At 40.9% G+C, this 25,236-nt stretch overlaps 1 protein-coding gene and 1 pseudogene across 2 annotated transcripts in view; both read right to left on the reverse strand.

Annotated features, from left to right (window-relative positions):
- Positions 1 to 383: 383 nt before the first annotated feature.
- ANAPC1 (anaphase promoting complex subunit 1) overlaps positions 384 to 25,236 on the reverse strand; it is a 101,984-nt gene continuing 77,131 nt past the window's right edge. Inside the window, exons 39-48 of one of the 2 annotated variants that reach the window (XM_060027358.1) lie at positions 23,282 to 23,368; positions 19,868 to 19,985; positions 18,872 to 18,949; positions 18,442 to 18,509; positions 17,290 to 17,428; positions 15,213 to 15,299; positions 13,876 to 13,971; positions 12,057 to 12,255; positions 6,508 to 6,642; positions 384 to 1,022 (exon numbers count right to left, since the gene is read on the reverse strand). In XM_060027358.1, the coding sequence (XP_059883341.1) occupies positions 907 to 1,022; positions 6,508 to 6,642; positions 12,057 to 12,255; positions 13,876 to 13,971; positions 15,213 to 15,299; positions 17,290 to 17,428; positions 18,442 to 18,509; positions 18,872 to 18,949; positions 19,868 to 19,985; positions 23,282 to 23,368 (1,123 nt within the window). In that variant the 3' untranslated portion in view covers positions 384 to 906. Of the gene's footprint in view, positions 1,023 to 6,507; positions 6,643 to 12,056; positions 12,256 to 13,875; positions 13,972 to 15,212; positions 15,300 to 17,279; positions 17,429 to 18,441; positions 18,510 to 18,871; positions 18,950 to 19,867; positions 19,986 to 23,281; positions 23,369 to 25,236 lie in introns of those variants that run through there. The other variant, XR_009521505.1, reaches the window with a different exon arrangement.
- LOC132435345 (proline-rich protein 14 pseudogene) lies at positions 21,207 to 22,825 on the reverse strand (annotated as a pseudogene).

Genomic DNA, 25,236 nt, shown 5'->3' on the forward strand with positions numbered 1-25,236 from the left:
ACGGGCTTCTCATTGCCGTGGCTTCTCTTGTTGTGGAGCACGGGCTCTAGGCGCACGGGCTTCAGTAGTTGTGGCACACGGGCTCAGTAGTTGTAGTTCGCGGGCTCTAGAGCGCAGGCTCAGTAGTTGTGGCACACAGGCTTAGTCGCTCTGCGGCATGTGGGATCTTCCTGGACCAGGGCTCAAACCCGTGTCCCCTGCATTGGCAGGCGGATTCTTAACCACTGCGCCACCAGGGAAACCCCTGCACTTTTATTTTAAAATATAATTTCTGAAGACCTCTCTGTAGTGGAAATTTCTTATTTTTTCTATTTAGAGCAGGCTTCATGTTGGGTAATTCTTCATTAGGGTATAAATCTCCTCCTGTTTAAGATGATCGATCATACTATGAGGATGCCTGGCACTGTCACAGGATGTACGAACTTACTTTAGACAAGACTATGGTGACACCTTAGGAAATGCTAAAAGCCCTTCATTGCTGCAGAAAGTAAAACTATATGACAGAGCTTCTTTAAAAACTTTGCATTTCTGAGCATAAAGTCACTTCACCTGAATCACCTGAAATCTTTTTGAAAGATTTCGAAAACTAATATCCATCTCAGCCCCCACTGCTCTACTCTCTGAAACCCCAAACTAAAGTAATCATCAAGAGTTTTGAAAAGAAACCAAAAAATTTTATTTACAAAAGTAAATTTTCACTCATTTTTATATTCTCATAATGTTAATGCCAACAGCAACAGTCTCTGGGATATTTAAAACCCTTGATTTTAAAATGCATTGAGGTTTGTGCAGCTCATTTCCCCCCCAGTTATATTATAAAACTTATAAAGGTTTCTTTAGCTTTGTTGTTTGGGCACGCTTTTGTGCAGAAGTCACGTTTCAGGGTAGGCTTACCACCAGACATGATCACATAAGCATTGGCTGTGGATTTCCAAGAAGCAAAGGAGCCAATCTCAGCAAAGCTCGCACTGGCATCTTCAGCTGTTTAAATTTGAAGAGGAGTTCTGCGAAACTTGTGTTCCCTAAAGAAATACAATTGGAGGGAAGGGGTCACGTATCTAAATAAATTCAGCGACACATCCTCTTTCAAAGAAGCTTCAGACACATAACCACATTTCAAGCTGGCGTTCTTCCGTTTGAAAACAATTACTGAAAGATAATATTTAAACTATGAAATTCCCTAATGCACTATAGGGTATGATTTGATATAAAATTTTAATTTATCCATTCTGTACTTCAGAAATTGACCTGTAACCATATGTGAAACTATTAATACTGTTTAAATACATATATTACTTAAATATAATTAATAAATGTGCCCATCTATCCTCAATTACCATAATCCATGCACTTAATAATTTACCTAAAAAAAAAGACACAGGCTCAAAATGAGTAACAGAGGAGTTAATCTAAAGCCTCTTCCTCTAACAAGCAATGGTTCCCAACCTTGGTCCAACAGAGTCTGATGTAATTTATGTGGAGTACAGCCTGGGATCTGGAGCTCTGAAAGCTGCCCAGGTGATTCTGATGTGCAGCCAAGGTCAAGAACCACTGCTCTAAGGGGACGCAGTAAGTGTATGACCTGCAAATTCTATTAAGCATCATCTTCCTCTTTGCCTCCATCCTCACCACATGCCACTGTCCACAGTTCCCTTTCTTCAGCCCCAACATATACACATACATGATCCCGATGAGTCTCTAAGCCACAACAAGCATCCTAGTAGACATGCAGACAGCAGAGTGTACAGGTGGGTCATATGATCCCATGAAGATGGACAGAGAAGAGTCTCATGATATGAATCGAGTGGCTTTCTGATAAAAGCATAACTAACACAAGAAAGAGTTGTAATGCTGCACAAAATATGAAGAAAGCAACTATTTCTCTTTAGTATTTCCTTTTATCGACTCTGCCAGTAATCTGTGAATTAAATGTGTTTAATAAACCTCAACAGGAATTAAGAGAGATTTCCTATTTAATTGTTATCCACAGTGTTCCCAAGACCTTGCTAAAACTCAAAGACAGAGAACAAATACATATGAGCTATGGAAAACATCTCCAATGTTCTGATACACTGTGGACTCTAACAGACCATTTAGACTTTTTTTTTTTTGGCCACAGCACGCGGCATGAGGGATCTTAGTTCCCTGACCAAGGATTGAACCCTCACCCCCTGCAGTGGAAGCACAGAGTCCTAACCACTGGACCACCAGGGAAGTCCCCAGACCATTTAGACTTAATGTGACTATCACTATGGTTAGGTTTCAATGTATCATCTTGCCATTTGTTTTCTATTTTCTCTGTCTGTTCTCTGGTTCCCTTTTCCTCTTTTCCTCTCTCTTGGACTGAGTACTTTTTATGATTCCACTATAGCTCCTTTATTGCTTATTGGCTCTCACTCTGTTTTCTTATCTTAGTGGTTGCTTTATGATTCATAGTATCATCTCTATCACAGATTACCTTCAAGTAAGATTATACCTCTTCACAGGTAGTATAAGGGCCTTATGGCTGTAATTCCATTTCTCCCTGCCCAGCCTCTGAGCTATTATTGTCATACATTTTGCTTTTCAGATTTTATAAACCCCATAGTACATTTTTATTATTTTTATAAGTCAATTATCTTTAAAAAGTATTTTTAAAAGAAACAAACCTTATGTATATCTCCATGTAGTTACCATCTCCAATGCTCTTCATTCCTTTGTGTAGATCCATATTTCAATCTGACACTATTTTCCTTCTGCCTCAAGGACTTACTGTAACATTTCCAGTAGTGTGGGTCTGCTGTTGATGAATTGTCCCAGCTTTTGTGTGTCTGAAAAAGGCTTTATTTCATGGTCTTTTTTTTTTTGAAAGATATTTTTGCTGGGTATAAAATTCTAACTAGATAGTGGTTTTCCTTTGAGTCCTTTACAGATGTTACTCCACTAATTTATCACTTGCATTGTTTCCTATGAAAAATATGCTATCACTCTTATTTTTTTCTCTGTAACATGTCTTTTTCCTCTGGCTGCTTTGAAGACTTTTTATCATTAGTTTTAGGCAATTTGGTTATTATGTGCCTTGGTGCAACTTTCTTCATGTTTCTCAGGCTTGGGATTCATTGAACTTCTTGCAACTGTGGACCTCAGTTTTCATTAAACTTGTAAATTTTCCACCCATTATTTCTTCGAGTATTTTTTTCTGTCCCTCTCCCCCATTTTTCTCTTCTTCAGGGACTCCAATCTCATGTAAATTGGGTCCTTTAAGTCCCAGAGCTTACTCCATATTTAATGCTCTGTTGCTTTTTTTTAATTTTTTTCTTTTTGCATTTCATTTTGGATAGTTTCTAATGCTATGTCTTCAAACTCAGTATTTTTTTTTATTCTGCAATGTCTAATCTGCTATTAATCCCATTCAGTGTGTTTTTCTCAGAATTATAGTTTTCACCTCTAAAAGTTCAGTTAGATTCTTTTTATATTTCCATATCTCTTAATGTTCTGAAATATGGAATAATGTTATATGGAATTGAGTTATAATAACTGTCTTAATGTCCTTGTCTGCTAACATCCATGTCAATTCCAGGTCAGTTGTAATTGATTTCTCACCTCCTTCATTATAGGCTGTATTTTCCTGTTTCTTTGTATGCCAGACATCATGAATTTTACCATAGGTGCTGGATATTTTCGTATTTCTGTATTCTTGAGCTTTCAGGATATAGTTATATTAGTTGAAAAGCAGTTTGATCCTTTTGTGTCATGCCTTTAAGATTTTTAAAGTGGGCTAAAATATTTTAGTCTAAGGCTAAATATTTCTGTTTAATCTGTTTAGTCTAGGGCTAAATATTTCCCGTCATGGAGGCAAGACCACACTGAGTACATCCCCTTAAATTGTGAAATTGTGGGAACAGACACTGTTCCTGAACCTGTTCAAACTGGTTCTCTCTAATCCATTAGGACAGTTCTTCCCTCAGCCTTGGGAAACTTCTTCACATGCATGTGCTGATTAGTAAGGACTCTTCTGATATTTGAGGGGGACCCTCTGCAGACATCTGGCGTTCTCTGTGTGCAGCTCTCTCCTCTCTGGCACTCTATCATGTAAATTCTAGCTCCTTTGGCTCCCTGTACTCTCAGCTCCATCACCTCAACTGAAGGAGTCTTCCAGGCTCTTCCTGGGTTCCCTCTCCCTCCTTCACAGTCTGGAAACTCTCAAGGCTGTTAGCTTTTTAGGGCCAATCACAGGGCTTATGTCATTTGTTTCTCATCTCTCAGGGATCACTCTTCTTCATTACCTGATATACGTCTCAAAAGCCATTGTTTCATATGCAGCGTCCAGTTTTCTTTGTTGTTTTTTCAGCTTGTTTATTTTGTGTTGTTTTGTTTTCTTTTTTCAGGCAGGATAGTAAATCAGATCTCTGTTACTCCATCCTGGATGAAAAAGGAAGTCTATGCTTTCAATTTTTTTCTTCTTTTATTTTTAGTACCTTGACTTTTATGCAACTAGGTGTGGTTTTCTTTGTATTTATCTTGCTCAGGGGTCACTGTAGGTTGATGTTCATCATCCATTTTTCAAAATTCTTAGCCTCTGTCTCTTTAAATACGGCTTCTATCTCATGTTCTCTCTCCTCATATTCTGGGATCTCAACTACATGCATGTTTGACTTCTTCACCATGTTCCACATCTCTCTTTTCTGAATTTTCCATTCATTTTTCTCTCTGTGCTTCTATCTGTTTATTTTCTACACACTTGTCTTGCAGTTCATTTATCTGCTGTGTCTAATATGTTAATTAATCTACACACTGAATTCTTTTTTCTTTTTTTTCCTTTTTTTTTTTTTTTTTTTGCTGCACCCACACAGCTTACAGGATCTTAGTTTCCCGACCAGGAGTCAAACCTGGGCCCTGGGCAGTGAAAGCATGGAATCCTAAGAACTGAACTGCCAGGGAATTCCCTATATACTGATTTCTTAATTTTAGTTATATTTTTCAGTTTTAGAATTTCCAATTAACTCTCACTGATTCCAGATTTCTGGTGAAATTCTGTATCTTTTCCTCTATTTTCTTGGAAATATTAGTCAGTTATTAGTCATAGTAACTCCAGATACTGGAGTTATGGAAGTCTGATAACTCCAATATCTGGATCACATACAAGTCTCTTTCTTTTACCTTTTACTCCTATTATGTCTTTTAATTGTGATTCAACACTGATACTATGATTTAAAAACTGTAGAAGTTTAAGACATTTTCTTCTTCCTATACAGGTTAATTTTTCTTCTATCAGGGAGGTAGCATGCAGCAGATCTCCTCAATTCTGCTCTAGGCTAATTTTAGGTCTGCTGTGTTTCAGTGTTACCTTTCCTGCTAGGGCTTGGCCCTGCTACTGTTTCATGTGAATGTCTGGGATTGGCAGGCCTTGAGTACTGCCCTTTGTCTCCTTGGCACTATGCTGTTGTTGGAATCATTGCCCACATTGTTAGCCTCCTGGTTTCTGCTAGATTTCTTGAAGTTTTATCCTGCGCATGTGCAGGTTAAGATTTGGCAAATGCCTCAAGGGAAGAGTGTGTCCAGGTTTTTGAGTTATTATTCCTCTTGTCCCCTCCTATCTGGGACTTTGCTCCTCAAGTTCTAGCCCTGGGCAATCATTAATCCAACCTCTGGCTCCTCTGCCCAGTAGCACTGCTGCTTTTTGCTGGGACTCTACTTCTTGTAATGAATTGACAAATGCCTCTGGGAGAAAGTCAGAGTAAATATGGAGCTCCTCAAATGAGTCCCTTCTCTCAGGAATTCTTGTCTCTCAATCAAGTCTGGTCACTATGGTTGCCACCAATTCCTTTAAACTTTATGTAGTTTGTCCACTTTTATATTTGCTTTTGTAGGAGAGTCAGTCTAATGCGAGCAATTCCACTGTGGCCATAACTGCAACAGAAGTCTCTGAATAGTGCATTTTCATCTGAGGTTTTCAAAGCAGCTATAAATCAGTAATATCATTAAACTTTTAAGTTTAAATGATTAAATGGACAAATTTTGTATCTGATTACGTATTCTGAAAAATACAGTTAGATGCTAAGATTTTAAACTCTCTATTATGAAAACAATCAAATGTCAATACATACAAAATTAGGTACCTGATCATTTCAAAGCTTTATAATATTAGAAATTAATATTATGTGTTTTAAAAAAATCCAAACTGAAAACCCAAAAAATACAGAAAAATAACTTTAATAAAAATCAATTAACAGAGAAAAAGAATACGAACATTTAGTTTATTAGTATATACTTGGTATCTGGGGCCCTGTGAAGAATCCATCTTCTTCTGAATGTAAATAAAGGTTTATGCATGTGTAAAATTCGGATAGTTTGGGGTTTGTTTTTTTTTCCTTCCAGAAAAAATTCTGAAAAATAATACCCAAACATGAATGAAGCCAAAAACCTAACTGGAGAAAATAACTCAGTTTAGAAACACCTCCTAACAAGAAACTAAACCCATCAGCGGGTAATACAGGTACTGAAAAGAGGATGTAGATGTGCAATTACCTTCTAGTCCTATAGACGGCAGGTGCCGCGGGGCTGGCACTGAGTGGTAGACGAGGAAACAGGCCAGCATGCTCAGCTGTGACTCCTCGCAGGGCTGCCCGTTGAGGTAGGCGTGCACACACCCATCACCCCCAGCTGTGAGAGAAGCACACATGGAACAGAACCAATCGATTACAGAGCTGAGAGGCACAAGGAACGCCTTCTTTTTATTATTTTCTCATCAAGAGCTCATTGAGCACTTACCATATACCACACAGGTCCTGTACTGGGCATTAAGGCTACTGTGGTAAACCAGACAGAGTGCCCGTCACTGCGGAGTTTAGAGTGCTGCGGGGGACGGAGATACTACATACCTAACGATGCAAACAAATGCTAATCATAAACTGTGATGAGTGCCATGAGGGTGCAGTGGTCACCATGGTCGTCTCCCCAAACACCCATTCTACCACCCTTCCCTCCACTGTCACGTCTGAGGGGACTGACTGCAGCTCCAGGACTGGATCCTGATTTATCTTGGCCAGAGGTTCTCAAACTTTAACAGGCATCAGAATCACCTAGAGGACTGATTAAAACACAGATGGGTGGGTCCCCACAATTTCTTGGATGGGGCCAGAAAAACTATTTCTAACAGGTTCCCAAGTGATCCCACTGTTGCTGCTCCAGAGACCACACTGTGAGAACCACTTGTCTGGGACAATCACGGCAACCCCACTTCCCTGACACAGTGACTGGTTCAAGGACAGGCAGACCTAAGCCATTCAGAGAGACACTCTACCCCGGGGATTGATCGAGGAATGTGCACGAGTTCCAGTGCAAGCCAGAGACACAAGGAGATGCTTGAGAACATGTTTGCTAGAGGCTTCTGGGAAACAAATTCCTCATTCTTATGGCAAAGCTCCTGGAAGCAACTCTATTCTTCCTCTGAGTTGGAGGCAAGGAACTGTTACAGTCAGTTCATTGCCATCAGAAAGAAGTACTCTGAGGATAAAGTCATGGCACAGAGTGTCACTGATGGAGCCTCAGAGAAATGGAGCTGGAGCCACTGGAGCGACAGCCTGCCGTAACTGTGGACTTCCAATTATATAAGTTTATAGGTGTCCTATTGTTGGAGCCAGACTGAGTCAGGCCTTCTGTTACTTGCAGACAAAGGCATTTTGATACAGAGAAAAAGGTTAAGAGAGAGAAAGAGAGATATAAAGATGGCAGGAAAGCTGCCTGAGGCAGTGTGGTCTTGGAAGGCCTGTGTGGAAGGGGCATGTAAGTGGAGGCTGCAAGAATGAGTATGAATTGGGCAGGCAAAGAATGAGAGGAAAAAGGTTCTTGGGAGGGAAAGCAGCACATTCAACAGTCCCGTGGTGAGAAAGAACTCCATGCTTTCGGGGAACTGGAAGGGACCAGGGTGCCTGAGTGGAGTTTGTGAGGAGCAGGTGGTATAGAAAGAGGCTGTAGAGGGAGACAGAGGCCTTGCTGGTCATGCGGGGCCTGCTGGCCACATGGTACAGATTTTTTTCACAACTGAATCAGCAGCCTTTGCGAGGTTTTAAGCAGAAGTGTTGAATCTGTTTACTCTTTGAAAGACCATTGTCAGTTGACTAGAGACAGTGAGAGGGAGATGAGAATGAAAAACAGGAAGACTTGCAGGAGGCTACAGGTCCAGGCAAGAAATAATCACGGTTTGTTCTAGGATAGAAACAGCAAAATGTGGACAGAGTTAGGAGATATTTAAGAGTTAGGACTGAAAGGATGTGGTAATGGATTGGCTACCGCAGAAGACAGGAGAGGGAGGGAGAGGAAGGGGCAAGGGTGACTCCCAAAAAGGTAACGAAGGAATGACCATGAAACTAAGTGATGAAACTAAGAAAGAATGGTCGGAGGGTTTTTTTTTTAAAAAAAAGAATTGGGAAAGTGTGCCGTCACAAAGGTCAAGGGAGGTCTGTTTCCATAAGAATGAGAGGGAGCGACAGGAAGACTATCAGGGGTCCACTGAACCTGACATGAGGATGTTAGTCTGGTGGGAGTGGGAACATCTGGGGGTGGCAGCAGGAGGGGTGATAAAGGAGGCAAGAGGAGACCCTGCTGTGGCAGCCTGTCAAGAGAGGAAGGAGAGAGCGTGGTCGCTCACAGTTCCTCGTCAACGACTTTCTCAGGCCTACTGGCCTTTTTTTTTTGCGGTACGCGGGCCTCTCACTGTTGTGGCCTCTCCCGTTGCGGAGCAGAGGCTCCGGACGCGCAGGCTCAGCGGCCATGGCTCAAGGGCCCAGCCGCTCCGCGGCATGTGGGATCTTCCCGGACCGGGGCACAAATCCGTGTCCCCTGCATCGGCAGGCGGGCTCTCAGCCACTGCGCCACCAGGGAAGCCCTTGCCTACTGGCTTTTTGTTTCACCGATTTTCTCTACACTTTTTCTGCTTCCAATTTCACTGATTTCAGCTCTTATATCCTTGCTTTGGGTTTATTTTGCTTTTCTTTTTCTAATTTCTCAAAGAACTTAGATTAGTAATTTGAGACTTTCCTACTGTAAGCATTTAGCACTATAAATTTCCCACTTTAGCAGGAAGACTTACACTACAAAATTTCAAAATTTACTCTAAACCTACAGTAGTTAGGGAAGCGTAGTACTGGCATAAAGACAGACATACAGATCAATCGTACAGAATTGAGTCCAGAAACAGACTCACACTTACACAGTCCACTGATTTTTAACAAAGGCTCCAGAGCAATTCAATGAGAAGGAAAAGCCTTTTGCATAAGTGGTCCTGGAACAACTAGATATCCATATTTAAAGCTGAGAAAAAAGAAAACTCCCAGCTCACACCAGGCATAAAGTAGGAGAACATATCTGCAAAACATATCTGACAGAGCTTGCAGCCAGAATATGTTAAAAACCCCTACAACTCAACACTCAAGACAGCCAATTTTAAAAATGGGTAAAGGTTTGAAAAGACACTTTGCAAAGGGTATATGAATAACTAACACATGCAAAAATAATTAACATGATGAGTCATCACGGAAATGCAAATTAAAACTACAATGAGACACCACTACATATTCAGTAGACTGTCTAAAACTACAGACTAACAATGCCAAAATCTGCACTGCATCCCACTGCTGGCAGGAATGTAAAATGGTACAATTTGGAAAATAACTGAGCATGTCAATGGGTGAATGTACAGATGATATAAGAATGGCAGAATGTTGATACTGTTGAAGCTGGGTAATGGGATTTATTATACTATTATGTTTACTTTGCATTATGCTTTAAATTTTCCATAATATAATATAAAAGTAAATAAAACTTTTTAAGTTCTTCAACTTTAAACCCATTTTCTTTGTTCAATTAAAATCCATTTGAGGAGATAAATCACAAAACATGTACACAATATGATCAGTCTGCTCCATTTCCAGACTTCATGGCTATAGTTTGGGTTACTACTGAGCCACCTTAAAAGTCCATATATTCATCTGTGATTTCACTGAGACACAAATATGAATGACAGTTTCCAGTGCTGTCACACGGCCTCTGCATCGTCATTTAATTTATTGTTCTCCGCCCCAAAGCTAATAGTATCTGTGAGGGGAGACCACATACTTAAGAGGCTTTTTTTTTTTTTTTTTTTGCGGTACGCGGGCCTCTCACTGTTGTGGCCTCTCCCGTTGCGGAGCACAGGCTCTGGACGCGCAGGCTCAGCGGCCATGGCTCACGGGCGCAGCCGCTCCGCGGCATGTGGGATCTTCTCGGACCAGGGCACGAACCCGTGTCCCCTGCATCGGCAGGCAGACTCTCAACCACGGCGCCACCAGGGAAGTCCAAGAGTTTTTTTAAAGTGATAGTTCTTTTTAAATAAAAAAATAAATACACATTTTTGGCAATCAGAGTGGCAAGTCAAAGCTGGTGAAGGTTACTTACAACGCTGTAACCCACCACCACCAATGCCCTAAACAGCAGTGAGGAGAAAGCAATTCAGGGCACTGTTTTAGAGAACGCTCTAGTCACTGCCAAAGCTTCATCACATTATATGAAACATGCAAATCAGAGAATCTGCAAAGGTTTGAGGACTTATTTCTTATCAACAGCAAGGGTCTGCTATGGGTGATCAAACACTAAATTGAAGTAAAGAAGAACATCAACACCTATAAAATAACATGTATTTTTCTCCCAAACATGAGAACAAAACGATTATCATATTTTTAGAAATTGTGAAACTGCACGAGCTTTCAAATCCCAAGAAGAAATACCAGAGCACATGCAGGTGTTAAACATAAACACTGGGAGTTTGAAATTGCTGTTTTCCATATATATCACTCACAATCTGGTTTACAGTTAAATCTTTTTGGAATTATTTTTTAAAGAAACAAATAGCGTATTCATATCGGGGGAGAGATGGGTGCAGATGGGAAATAGGGAGGCAAGGGTCCCCCTCATGTTTGCCAAAAACCACTGCCCCACCCGCCTCCACCCTCACCTCCCTCCTCTGGGGAGGGGCCCTGGCAGGCTCCCCGCTTCTAGTGGGTCTCCCTCTTCCTCCTCCCCTGCACCTCCAGTGCCTGGGCAGAGCCCACCCCGGCTCTAAAGCCAGGTGAAGACAGGCTCAAACTAACGTTCTTCCCCCTTCCTCCACCTCCCCCTCACTCCCATCTCTTGTCTAACTAAAATACAGAAAAAGCAAGAGCAGCTGGGACCTGGGAGCATCAGTCACCCGGTGGCTGGGGCAGGGCAGGCAGCGGAGCCTCAGACAGGTGTAGTGGAACACGCAGATAGCTTTAAACATAATTATATTCGAATTCCTGGGTTCTACCAGTTACTAACAACTTTACAGAATTAGGAACTGTTCCTACTGATACCACTAGAGTTAGTATTTACTCAAAGCAAGTTGCTGTCAGATACATACTGGAAGCATTAGAACTGAAAAGAATAAAAAGATCAAGGGGTTAACTATTAAAAATCAATTTCAGGCATATATTACACATCAAACAGCTTTCCATATATCAAAAGGCCCCATCACTCGCCTCCCATGATTACTTCTACACAGTCAGGAGTAATTTCACAGTCTCCCTGCAATCACAAGGCAGTGCTTCCGCTGACAGAAAGCCAGTTACATATGCCCCAGGTCCTCACTGACTGACTCACAGAACTGGTAAAAGAAGCATTCACTCTAAGTCCACATCAAGTTTTCAGTGTACACAAGGTAAAGGCAGAAAAAAGGGCCTCAGGGAGGTGACAGGCCGCACCCCTAAGAAACAGAAGAGAGAGGCACTGGAAAGGAACACGATCTGATGTTAGAAAAAATAAAACAAGTTCCTAAGTGTCAAGTGGTATTTAAAATGCTGTATATATATTCTCCCCGTGGCTTATAAAGCAGAGTTAAATATATTTGTTAAAGAAGTTAAAGTAGATAATCAATGTAATTCATCTAACTGGAAACTACATCTATAGCCATTCGGGATTGTACTCAGACTTATCTTGCTTTCCAATGGAAAAAAAAGGTCAAAACAGAAACACCTGAGTCCCAGTGTAGCTTAAAAACACAAAGGGCGCAATGCTGTTATTACCTTGTAGCCACTGGTCCAGAGTATTATCAATAGTGCATTTGACAACAGGGAGGAATTCCGAGTTCATAAAGAGCCCTCGCTTAGGGTGGTTCTGCAGCCGCTCCTGATGGCTTCTGGAGCTGAAAAACTCTAACACCAACTTTATCTGCCAAAGTTCAGATGTCTCGGACATTTCTCTTCTTCCCAGTCTTCTTACAGCCTTGCAGAGAAAAGAGAAACAGCAATCTACTTAATGAAAGAGTAAAGATGCAACTGTCACTTCCTCAGAGTTGTATACCAGAGTATTTTTTAAATGTGCCTCATAAGATCAATAAAGGGCAGAGGGGAGCCCATTCTGGGTTTTGCTGCAGTCTGCCCCACAGAGGAGCCCCCTACTGGGTTTACATACATGGCCCACTCTCTTCAAAATGAACATGAACAGCTTTCAGGTGAAAAAACAGCAAAGGCAAATGAGCTCATTCTTGGCTCAATGGCTCTGAAAAATGAAGACCAATAGGTCTACAGCCAGTCACCTCTGGGAAACCCAGGTTGGGTACAATGACATGGCCAGGATCAGGCCAGGGATTCCAGGGGTCAGAAGGCAAAAGTATTATTGATAGTGCTGTTCTTGGGACCCATCTGCAAAGTCACCAAGGCTGCAACCAGAAGGGATGTTCTTCTCTAGATACACACCCACAACTGCAAGGGGTGAAGAAGGTTCAGAGTGTAAAAAGAGAACACACTCTCAGCCAGCAACTAAAAAATGCAACTCATTACTTGGCTGTTGTATAGAGAGATACTGTGAGAAGCAGTACCAGTGTGGACATCAGGTATTCATACTTATCAACCAAAAAGGTGGATACCTGACAATAATGGCTTTCTAGGCCTACTCGGTTACAATGGAACTGGCCTTTTAATTAAGATTGTTACTTAACACAGGTTTTGGGGAATTATCTCCTGTGTTTTCCCACTCAGTTTTTCAGTAGAGATTATTTTTCCATTAGAGATTACTTCCTTTGACTTTAGACACTGAGTCCCAAATTCTCATCTGTGAACTCATTATATCACAGTCACTCGAAGGGCTGTTTAAAACTACAGATCCTGGACTTCATCTCAGAAATTCTGATTCAGTAACTATGGAATAGGACTTGAGGATCTGAATTGTTAAGATTTCCCAGATAAATTTTAGCCAAGTTAGAAAACTACTGGCTTAGTTTAACTGCAAATTTGAGTCTGAAAGATATGACACTATTTAAAAAGCCATATTTATTACTAATAACCTAAAGTGAATAAATTAGTCCGATCCTTTAGCAAAGCTGTTGAGCATTATCTTCTGCATTACCCCTTTTAGGCTCTTTTAAAACAACAATAACACGAAAGAAATTTAAAAATGAACTCCAGCTCCCTAAATCCCCACATGCTGATGCTGTAACCTCTGCGAGCTTAATTACGCAGGTGTAACTGTACACTACTGCTATCATCAGGGCACCGTTTGTTCACTTACTGCTCACTTGCGTAATCTTTTCCACGAAGAGGCTTTATCAGGAGGAAGGCAAGAGACATGAGGATGCTAGGGGAGAAAGGAAGGGAACGTGCTCTTCCTCTACTTGTCAGAGGAAGAGGCCAGAAGAGGCGAACCCCTGGAGTAACCCCACTTGTCATCATAAACTCTAAGCTATACAGAGCTTTCAACTTTGATAGGGATTCCTTTTTTAAAATTCTAAAAGCAAATGAGAAACTAAAGAGATGGATATAGAGAGAATCTTACCTCACTGTTCGTATGTTATGTGAAGTACAAGATAAATCTCATCAGAATTGGAATAGGTTTTTTGAACCATACCTGATCCATTGCTATGTATGCAGGTAACATCTCCGGGGTCTCCTGGGTCACACATTCATATAGCACTGAAGAAAAGAGATCCAGAATTTCCTGTTTCTGTGGAAAGTCAGAACCTTTTTGTAGCACATCAATGTATATTCCAAAATCAATTCAAAAAACAACTGTAAAGCAATTACTATGGCCCATTCTTAAGTTCTGCAGTGAATGATATCAAAGGGCAAAACAGCTAGGTCTTTATAAAATCAAAGTGCATGCAATATTAAACACCAATGAAATATAACCAAAATTAAGTCCCATGGGACAGTTAAGGCTGTAAGTGCTGTGGATGAGAGGAGTGAACCACGCTGGGTAAAATGAGCAGGCCGGACATCACAGAGCTATGTCTTGGGTTGGGCTGGCAAGAACAGGATCCAGAAAGGGCGCCCAGGATCCACCACACCAAGGTGCAGTAGAAACACTGAGCAGAACAGGTTAGGGGGAGCCTGCACAGCAAGTCCAGCTGGGGTTAGGGGCAGGCGTGGGCTTTCACCAGAGACCTGTGGTCTTGAGTGCAGGCCCCAGCCCTCACTGGCTGTGTGATCTTGGGCATGTGACATCTCTCAGTGGCAGTATCCCCATCTGTAAACCCACAACAATAAAGTACCTACCCTCTGGGTCAGAATTAAAGGAAAAACTTACAAAGAGTACTGAGCAGAGTGCCCAATATACAGTGAAAATTCAGTAAGTAAGTGGCAGGAAGGTTATATCATTTAACTTTCAAAGCAACAAGGTAAGGTAGGTTCTATTATAACCCCACTTTTAGAAATAAGGAAACTACATCTCAAAGAGGTTGAAAAATTTTCCCAAGGCTATATACACTTGCAGGCAATAGGCCATCAATCCTGGATCATCTAATTCCTACATCCAGTCCTTGCCACCTGAAATGATGGATTAAATCAAAGATCTACCAGCAAGTACCCTTTGAATCCTAAAGAGAATGGTTTTATGACCAACAAAAAGAAGGGTTACAAAACAAATAGAAAACAAAATTAATAAAATTATGTAAAAACAAGAGAAGGGTAGTAAACATTGAAAACATGAATTAGTACAAGAATGGACATAAAGTATCACCTATCAAAACTAATGTCTTAGGAATTATAAGTTGTTTTCTTCTATCAAGGTAGGAAGTTACTGAATTTAATAGGCTTAGACTATGAAAAATCTGTACTTGCCAAGCAAAAATCATCCAATGTGCCTGAGGCATGTTATCAATATCAAAGCTACATATGGATATTTTAGGTTTTTTTGGTGGTCCACAGATAGAAACAACAAAGTCTAGCAAACCACATAATATATACCTGACCCATGTTCACAGTTGGTTTGCAGAAATATTCAGCAAATGACAGAAGTGCTGGATCAGAAGTGAATGCTGAAATCGTTTCGGGCTAAAAAATAAACAAACAAGCATAAGTGAGATAATAAAGACTTTTTTCATTACTACTCAAACTGTAATGCATGCACCTATAACCTACCTTATTTTTTTCTCACAGTGTTCCCAAAACACCCAAGGTAAAACTTGCTAGAGCTTCGTCAACCTGTTCTGCTGAGAAGTTTTAAGAAACTTCTTTTTTTTTTTTTTTTTTTTTTTTTTTTTGCGGTACACGGGCCTTTCACTGTTGTGGCCTCTCCCGTTGCGGAGCACAGGCTCCGGACGTGCAGGCTCAGCGGCCATGGCTCACGGGCCCAGCCGCTCCGCGGCATGTGGGATCTTCCCAGACCGGGGCACGAACCCGTGTCCCCTGCATCGGCAGGCGGACTCTCAACCACGGCACCACCAGGGAAGACCTTAAGAAACTTTTTGCACAAGCTACCGTGAGCTACTGATTTATCAAAACAGGTGCTTCTTACACAACTCACCCAAAAAAGGCTTTCCCTCTCCTTCCTTAACGAACTGAAAGGCAAACTAGAAACTAGAATTGTTACTGAAAAGGTAAGGAAAAAAGATTATCACTCTAATAAGCCACTCAAAAAAAGACAAATGCTGTCATAAGGTCATTAGAGTCATCAAAGCCAGAGAGAGAGAAAGCAGAATGGTGGTTGCCAGGGGCTGGGCAGAGGGCGAATGGGGAGTTAGTGTTAACGGGGACAGAGCTGCAGTTTTGCAAAATGAAATGAGTCATGGAGATGGATGGTGGGAGTGGCAGCACAACATTATGAATGTACTTAGTACCAATGAACTATACACTTAAAAGGTTTAAGCCACTATATTTTTTGTTATGTGTGCTTTACCACAATAAAAAAACTGGAAGGAAGGGTGAGGAGGACTGTCACTCAAATTTCAAGACTGAAAATGGAATATGAAGGTATTACCACTTTCCACCGAGAGTCAGTTTACTTCTGAACTCCCAGCAGGCAGGAAATGGAGGTGTCTTTTAACTTTTATAAATTTGCCCCATTCAAACTCAAGTCTAAACTTATCTGTTTTCTTTATAAATTGAATTAGGATCTTTGAGATGGGCCCTAGTTTATAAATCAAAGCAACAGTGCTAATTCAAGTTAAACTTTGCCCAAAAATCCTTCAAAAGTATTTCACAGGGACTTCCCTGGCAGTCCAGTGGCTAAGACTTCGCCTTCCAATGCAGGGGGTGTGGGTTCAATCCCTGGTGGAGCTAAGATCCCACACGCCTCCTGGCCAAGAAACCAAAACATACAACAGAAGCAATATTGTAACAAATTCAATAAAGACTTAAAAAAATGGTCCACACTAAAATAATCTTTAAAAAAAAAAGTATTTCATAGAGAACGTATTGAATACTGACAAACAAAATTCACTGATGTCAACTGTATCTATTTATTCCCTGGAAACTATTATAAAGGCTCAGTCATAAGAACTAATAAGTGCTACCTTGCAAAAATCTTTTATTTGGGCCATGTCTTAAGTAAATCTTAATGGATTTGAGGATTAATTATTAAGCTAAATTTTTTTTAGTGTTAAGATATATTCTGACTGTCCCTGCCACTAAACGTAAATCATCCTTAGAGTCCTGGCAGATGGCCCATATTTTATAATGGTTGTCACAGAAAACAGCCAACAGGCCCAAGGTCATTCATCCTTTATAATATGCAATGATTAGAGAAAGCAGATCTACCTAAACGGTACCATAAATGTTATCACAGAAGTACATGCTTTGGGTGGACTAGTGGGATTTGAACCTATTCTCTTTCATCATTCAATTTGGGGGGGGGGGGTTTAAATTGAGATATAATTGACATATAACAGTTGATTAGTTTCAGGTGTGCAACATAATGATTCCATATATGTATATATTGAGAAATGATCACCACAATAAATCTAGGTAACATCCATCATCACACAAAGTTATAAATATTCTTTTCTTGAGATGAGAATATCCTTCAGTTTTTACCAATTACTACCTTGAAAGCCCGAGCTTCAGAGTTCCTGTTAGCAACAGTCTGGGCCAACAGACTTTGCCACCCCATTGGATCTTCCTTGTACGAGAGCTGACCCGCTCTGAGCTTAACATATAAAACCCCGTCCTTGGAAAGAATTGACCTGAAAGAAAACAAGAATGAATTTAATATGAGGTATTACTGGCAGTTGTTGGCTGGGAATGCAGTGTTTCCCAACAATAGTATTGGGAAATAAGTGAAGTCTTAAACAAGACTTCGCATGAGGTGAAGTCTTCACCACTTTGCACTAAGATATATGATTATTTACTGTGTCTAAACTCAATCAGTCCCTACAACAAAGTCATAATCAGGTTCTGCTTTTCTCTGCCATCTAGATTCACGGGACCTGGTAAATAAGAAGTCATTCTGACTATTGGCTCAAGTGTGGACTTCAAAGGAGGTATTTTATCTAACATGTCTTCATACTCCCTTAAATATCTACTGATTGGTTTATAGCAAAAAGAAAAGGATGCTGCAAATCTCAGACAGAACAATACAGAAAACAGCTACTATATAGATAGTCTGGGAGAAACAGAAATGAGGACTGTACTTTAAAGATTGTTACAAGCTTGTTAAACTTTCTGGGAATTTAAAGACTTAATTTACACACTAACTGAAGTGTAAAATTATTAACACTCTCTGTTCTTCAAAGTAATTACTTGCATATGACTATTTCCGCCCAAAAGTAATCTACCATAACCTCAATTTTATGAGAGCAATATAACAAGAGAATGGTAAAGAGATGCAACAGAAGATGAGTCTGACAAACACCAACTGTTACAAAGTTCCCTTTGTAGACATATGTAAATCAGCCTCATTTTCTTAAACTAAATCTTTCATTATTGCTCCAAAAGACAATTCCACTACTGTCCCAATTTAAGTCACTTCAAGTTTCTCAATGAATTAATATAAATAGGATTTGACTTCTAAATTAAAAATTTTACTTTCTAATACAAACTGTTTCAAAGATACAGACCACTTTATTCAACACTACATATTGTCCTGGGTGACATTAAAGGGTGACAAGGAGCATTCTACATAACAATCTATAATTTATATCTTCCCATATTTTTCTATTCCCTTCACAGACACATCTGAGAAATTCTATATACTTACTTCAAGTGTTGGGTTCCCTTGCTTAAATCTATGAGCAGTTCCCAGTATCGTGGGCCTTTAACTTTAATCTGCCAAGATAAATGTAAACAGTCAATCCAATGCTGGGAAAGTGCTAGTTTGATAAAATGAAACCCATGCTTCTCAGAGGAAATAAAAATAAAATGGGCTAGAAAGAGATGCTGAGAGGTTAACAAGCCCCATTTCCAGACGGACATGTAAGTGAATCACGTTCTCAGGCCATCTCGGCCATCAGTAAAGAGCCCCCAGTAAAGACCTTCTCTATTCCTCAGGACTATTCCTCCTGCGCTGCTTTCCCATTTCTTATAAAACACTGAGAAAGCAGAGGCTTTTATTTAGCTATCTTTAAATGCTATGCTGTTCCGGCTGAATTCACCCCTTGGATAAATCTCCCTATTCACACCCTGCTTACCTGCTTTAAAAGGTGGAGTTCTGGAAGAAGGGTAGGAGCCATCAATTCTTCTTTGGTTTGTTCATACCACTGAGTGCCCTTTACAAATGTAAAGGAAGAGTCACAGCTCACCATACAGTCAGGGAGAAGTACAAAAAGAACATCGCTCTACACTTCCCCTTCCCTGCAGTTTGTAGGCAGACTGTCAAACGGCACAAAATCCTCTCTGATACCCAAGTCTGGAAGGGCTACTGTCTACAATCCTTTGCAGAGCTAGCACCACTTTCCAGCCCTCCGAGCCCCGCACTTCACCTGCCAGCAGTACTGAAGCTCTGCACTTGCGAGGCCTCTGGGTTTCTGCATGTTGTCTCCTCTGCTGGGAACGTGCCCGGTTTAGCGGGCAAATCTCAGCCCAGACACCGTGTCTACTATGATGGCCTTCCAACCCCTAGAGATGCTGGATGGGAGCACGTCTCCACTCCCCCTGCATCCCACACAAACCTCCAATTATCACAATTTCCTTAAGGAGAATGACTATGTCATTTCAACTTTGTAACCCAGAGCCTAGCACAGTTTTGATATTCGGAAGGTACCTAACAATTTTCTGAAGGAAGGATACGTGACTTGTAATCTGTCTGTACATCTAAATCAAAGATCTCTCATCACATACACAACCCTGGGCTTTAAAGCACTCTGCTAACAAATCTAAGAATCATTCTAATAGAATTCATTTTTTAGAACACTGCTATCAGCTGTGTAAATTAACAAGGACATTTTCAAACTACAAGCTCTAAAGATAAAAGAGCAGTTGATGGTCTCTAAAATATTACACCCATAGACTGCAAATGAGCCTGAATGGACTGGCAGAATGTACAAGAACTTTGGAAGCTTCAATTTTTACATGAGTTCAACTCACTATTGTCATCTTTTAAAGGACACCACTTTCAAAATATTTTGATTTGCAAAGATGGATGAGTGGCAATAAAATTACAAATCAACAACGGGGGAGAGAGTTACCTTATAGGTCACTTCTAAGAGGGCATAGCAGGGCGTGTTTGTGTCCACATCCACAGGCACGAGAAGTCTCGGTTCTGCAGCCAGCACATACAGGTGCCGAAGAGCCTGGAGGTGATACCTGCTCAGAGAAAACACAGAAAGGTGGTAAAAAAAAACAGATGACGGCACATGAGCTCTACAATCTGCTGTGGTCTACGGGTTAAACCAAGTCAGAGCCAAGTGATACCTTCTCAGGACAGCAATCCTAAAGGAAGACGATGAGGTTCAATTAAAAAGTAATGGAGAAAAGATGTTAAAAAAAAAAAGTAATGGAGAAATTCTCTTTAAAAAATTAGACACGTAACTCTTGACCCAAGAATTCTTTGAGTCTTCACAGTTAAGAGGTTTTATAGGGAAGTAAAAATTATCTAAACATGAAAATATTTAGTAATTAATTGATCACTTATAATGTTAGTTTTCAAATCCTTTTCTGCTCAACACAGGCATCTCCTTTTACCTTCTACGGGATCTACTTCTTTCTTTTTTTTTCTTAAGGTTTGGTAGGGAAAAGGGGGAAAGAAAGGATGACAGTTTTCCTCAGACAGCAAAGCTCTTCTACATATACATCCCTGTACACAAATACATACACACACACCCAGAACACAGTACACCAAAAATTAATGGGTGACATTAATGGGTAACATTTTTCTTGCTGTGTGTGTGCTTTTCTGAGTTTTCAAAAAAAGTTTTAACTTTAAAATTTATATTTTAGAATTTAAACACATACAAAGCTATTACATTTTAAGATCCCATAAAAGGATAAAACAAGCCTTCAAATTTACTTTTCTTTTAGTTATATCAATTCCCTCCCTCTTCCCATGCAAATCTACCCACTCCTATAAATCTACCAGAAACAAAATCAATCAAGGCCAGAAAAAATCGATACATATCAGTTACATAAAGGTTCCTGTGCTTATCACCAAATTGCTTTGTTTAAAATAGCTGATACTCTGACCAGCAACATGTGAGGGCAGCCTTGTACCCTAACCAATAGCTGACTTCAACAACTCAAAAAACCCTTCCCTGAACTGACAAATGATAGACCACCTGTCCGAGTTTTATTAACTTAACAACAATATTCTCATGCACCACCTATCACTAAATTATGGACTTCAGATCAGGCTACTTTTATAAACAGCTACCTTTCTGTCATTACTGTCTCTGCCTTACGCTGTAGTTTTACACAATGGCTCACTGCTACAAGGAGTGCTCCCCCTCTTGAACCTTCTCTGGGCAGATCACTGGGGGTGCCTTCAGCTGAGCTCATGGAGCACCTTGGATGTCACTGGGATATAAGGAGCTATTTTCTTCCCTTCCTCCACAGAGATTGGCTAGGCCTGAAACTCATAGGGAAACGGAAGTGTTGGTGGTTCTTTCTGCAAGCCTTTCCCAAGGTCCTGGTCTTGGGGTCTGAAAGCACCTGGTCTTCTGAGGCCCTTGGCTCCTTCCTCTTGAGCTCAACTTGGGTTCTGCAGGTTCAAAGAAGGAAAAAGTGGACGCAGTAGACAAGCAAGATGTGATGAGGGAAGGAGACCTCCACCCACTCCAAGAGGGAAGACCACTTTCCAGAGTCAGGGCCAAGGGGCTGGTGGGGCTCAGGCCATCTCTCCACCACCCACAGTGCGCCGCCGAGGCCGTGGCCGGCTTAGGTGGGGTGGGCCAGGGGGTCCCGACCAGGGCAGGAGTGGCATCGGCCCAGAGAGGGCTTAGGGAGAGGTGCTGGGGGATTCTGGTCTTGAGCCCGCCACTGGCAGATAGGGGGCCGGGGACCGATAGATGCAGTGCCCTCAGCAGCCCCGGACTGCTCAGCCTCTGACATGACAATCTTCAACTACAACTTCATGGTGGGTGATGAGGGCGGGGGGCTTTGCTGGGCGTGAGGACGATGTCAGCAAAGCCCTCCTGCTTGGAATGAACGGAATCGAAGGCGGGGCCAAGCCCCAGGGACTGAGGCGGGGGCGTAAAACGCCGGATGGCGGCGGGGTCGATGAGGGCTCCAGAAGAGGATCTGGGGCTGGTGGTGGGCTCTCCGGAGGGTTTGCAGACAGGGCAGATGGCTGGAATGAGGGTTCCAGGTCCCTTTGGCTTTGGCTGGTGGACCCAGCTCTTCTTGCTGGGACGATGAAGCAGGGAGTCTCACTGGCAAAGCCCTCCGCTGGGGGTCTGGAGCTGGCAATGTCCTCTAGCATCACCGCCCACGTGGGCTGGGGGGCCTGGTCCACCTTTTGTGAAGGGCCCTCCTCTGGGCCAGGCGTTGTCCTTGATCGCCGCCTCAGGGTGGAAGAGGGCCGACGGACACGGCTCAAGGGCTCTCGGCATAAGTGCAGTGGGTCAGAAGGCCTGGCCTGTGGGGACCACGTAGCCTGCCTGCATGGCGAGGCAGGTGGTTGGCTGCGGACAGAATCCTGACGTTTGCTGCGGTGCCGTGGGCTGGAGATCTCCTCTTGGGGCACCAGGGGCACCCTGTGGGCAGCCACGACATCTTCCAGGACCATGGCCAGGACCTGCCGAGAGGCTTTTTCCAAGGGCAAAGGGGCCCCGAGGGGCTGCAGATTCGGCTGTTTTGGGCTCCTGGCTCCCCATAATGCTCGAGCCAGGGGTTGGCGGATAAACAAAATGGGGTCTATCCATATAGTGGGATATTATTTGGCCATAAAGGAAAGAATTATTTTTCTTTTCTTTTTTTTTTGCCATGCTGCGCAGCTTGCTGTATCTTAGTTCCCCAACCAGGGACTGAACCCGAGCCCCAGCAGTGAAAGCACTAAGTCCTAACCACTAGACTGCCAAGGAATCCCCCCTTTTTTTAAACATATCGAAAACTTTAACATATACAGAGCTTTTGTATTATCAGACTGCTTCTACATGTTTGAGGTTCTACTGCTCACTTCCACTTCTAAATTGTCTAATTCTTTGCTGCATTTTGCTTTTCTGTCCCTTCTCTGTCAATTATATAAAACTTCTCAGCATTCATGTAAAAGAGAGAAAAAACAGAATTCATATAGACATTGCCGCTAAATCAGACAAATTCCTCTCTTGGAACTAAACAATTTTGCCAAAACATATTCATCTTCTCTTAGTTGCTCTCTTTTGCATGATGAGTTTTTCCCTAAAGATAACCCTGGCCTACTTCTGGGTTTAGAGCAGTCCTGTTGCCTGGAGAATGGGAGAAGACTGATCAGTCATCAGATGCCCAAAGTTCCCTTCTGGTTTAATATTTTGTGAGAGAAACTTTTTAAAAGATTTACCCAGGGAGATAACTAAGTTGAAGAACAGAATAAAGCTAATTTGGAAACAAATCCATGGAGCCAAAACACAATCAATTTACCCCCTTAGAGAACTTAAGGAAGATCACGTGAGGAAAATCACTAGACTCACCGGTTGTCAGTGCTGTGAGCTGGGAAGTGCGGGTAAAGGGCACAGAGGAGAGCGGCAATGGAAGAGTTTGATGTGCTCAAAGAGTACCTGCAAAACAAATTCGGGAGGGACAGACGCTGTTAATCATACTGTGCAAACTTTCATGGCATTCTCGAGAATCAGGAAATTCGGGTAGTGTGGCAATGCACGCTGATAAAGCTAACCCTTGATCAATACAAATGCGTCAACGCTGTGAACACCTGACTTTACAGTCAGTCCTTGAGGCACTCCAACACCATCTACTATTTAAAGCAGGAGTGACTATTCACAAATATTAAATTGTAAAACTTGAATTAGTGAGCAAAGTTTTAACCTAAAAGAGAACAGTAGTGAGGACCATGAGTGCAATTCTAGAGATTACAGATATTGAAAAAGTCAAGTGTAAAGTACGCTACCTTCTCCAGTTTTATATATACCTATTTATAGAAATATGCACCTTACTTCTAAACATACAAGGTTTCTTTACTGGGTATCTCAAACATTTTTTTCCTTTCTGTAAAGCATAAGCATTTCCTTAGAATGCTAGACTAAATAAAACAGGCAAAAGCTACCACTAAAAATTTACAGTGAATGGATAAACAACTATTCCTTGAAAAACAGTTTTTTTTCTTATCGATATGACAAACTTATTTTACAAAGGCCACATACTCTTAGTAAAGTAAAATCTTTTGAAATTTTCGTCCAATTATTTTACTGTTGCTCGAATTCAGCATGGCCAACGGGCAGATTTGTCTAAAGTTTTAGCTTTTCTTACAAATATTTTGAAATAAATATGGTTCAGAACATCACATAAAACCACTGTTGTCACTATTCTATATACATATATCTTTTATTATACACATACACACATCCCCAAATCTCTTTCCTTATCTTTTTTAATAATTAGGGTATCAAGTAAGAATTTAGCATTTATCATACACACATATATTTAATGAAGAAGAGATTTCAAAATTTAAATATGGAAATATATCTATGTTGACATGTGCATTTCCACTTTACCATTCTGATAAAACCAAAATCCAAAGATAAACATTAGATATTAATGTTAGAAATGTTGAGATTAAGCATAAGGGTGTAACTATGCTACGAGAAATGTAAATGTTGTTACAGAGTACACATAAGCATTCAAAGATTAAAAAAGTCACTAGAAAAGCAGCAGCAGAATGGGAGAAAATCTACTCAGTATGAAAGAAGAACAAGTAGGGTCATGCAATGTGTGATGACAAAAGATGAGATTGAATAAAGATAAAATAAATGCAGGGGCTTACTTTGAAAGGAGATAAATTTTCAAATATCATAAAATAAGAATTTTCATAATATTTTCTTAACCACTCTTAATTTTAAACAATTGAAGAAACCTCTACAAAACCTGTCAAAAGGGAATGAATGCACACCTTTCTAATAATCTTTACTTTCTGTACTTCTGAAAAGGTGAGTTCCAATGTTTTAACTCAGTCTTAAGAGTGTAAAATAAACCTACTGACTTATAGGAAGTATGTCAGTTGTCCAAGGTCACATGCTAAATAAATGAAAGGATACACCATACCCACAGATTGAGAGACTCAATGTTATAACAGATTTCAATTCCTCCAAACCAGTGGATAGACTCAATGCAACTCCAATCAATATTCTATCATGTTATTTAGTGTGGAAAAATCAAAAACAAATTCCATTATTTATATAAAATGCAAAGAGCCAAGAACAGAAAAACACATTTTTGAAGAAGAAATCTCAGTTTGGAGGATTTACTCTAACTGGATATCAAAACTTATTACAAAACTACAATACTTAAGACAAGTGTGGTACTGTGCAAGTACAGAAAAACAGACAATTGAACATAACAGCCCAGAAATAAACATATGTATATGGACAATTAATTTACAACAAAAGTGGTACTACAGAATAGTACAGAAAGG

This window comes from Delphinus delphis, chromosome 12 (assembly GCF_949987515.2).
Source record: "Delphinus delphis chromosome 12, mDelDel1.2, whole genome shotgun sequence".
Classification (NCBI taxonomy): Eukaryota; Metazoa; Chordata; class Mammalia; order Artiodactyla; family Delphinidae; genus Delphinus; species Delphinus delphis.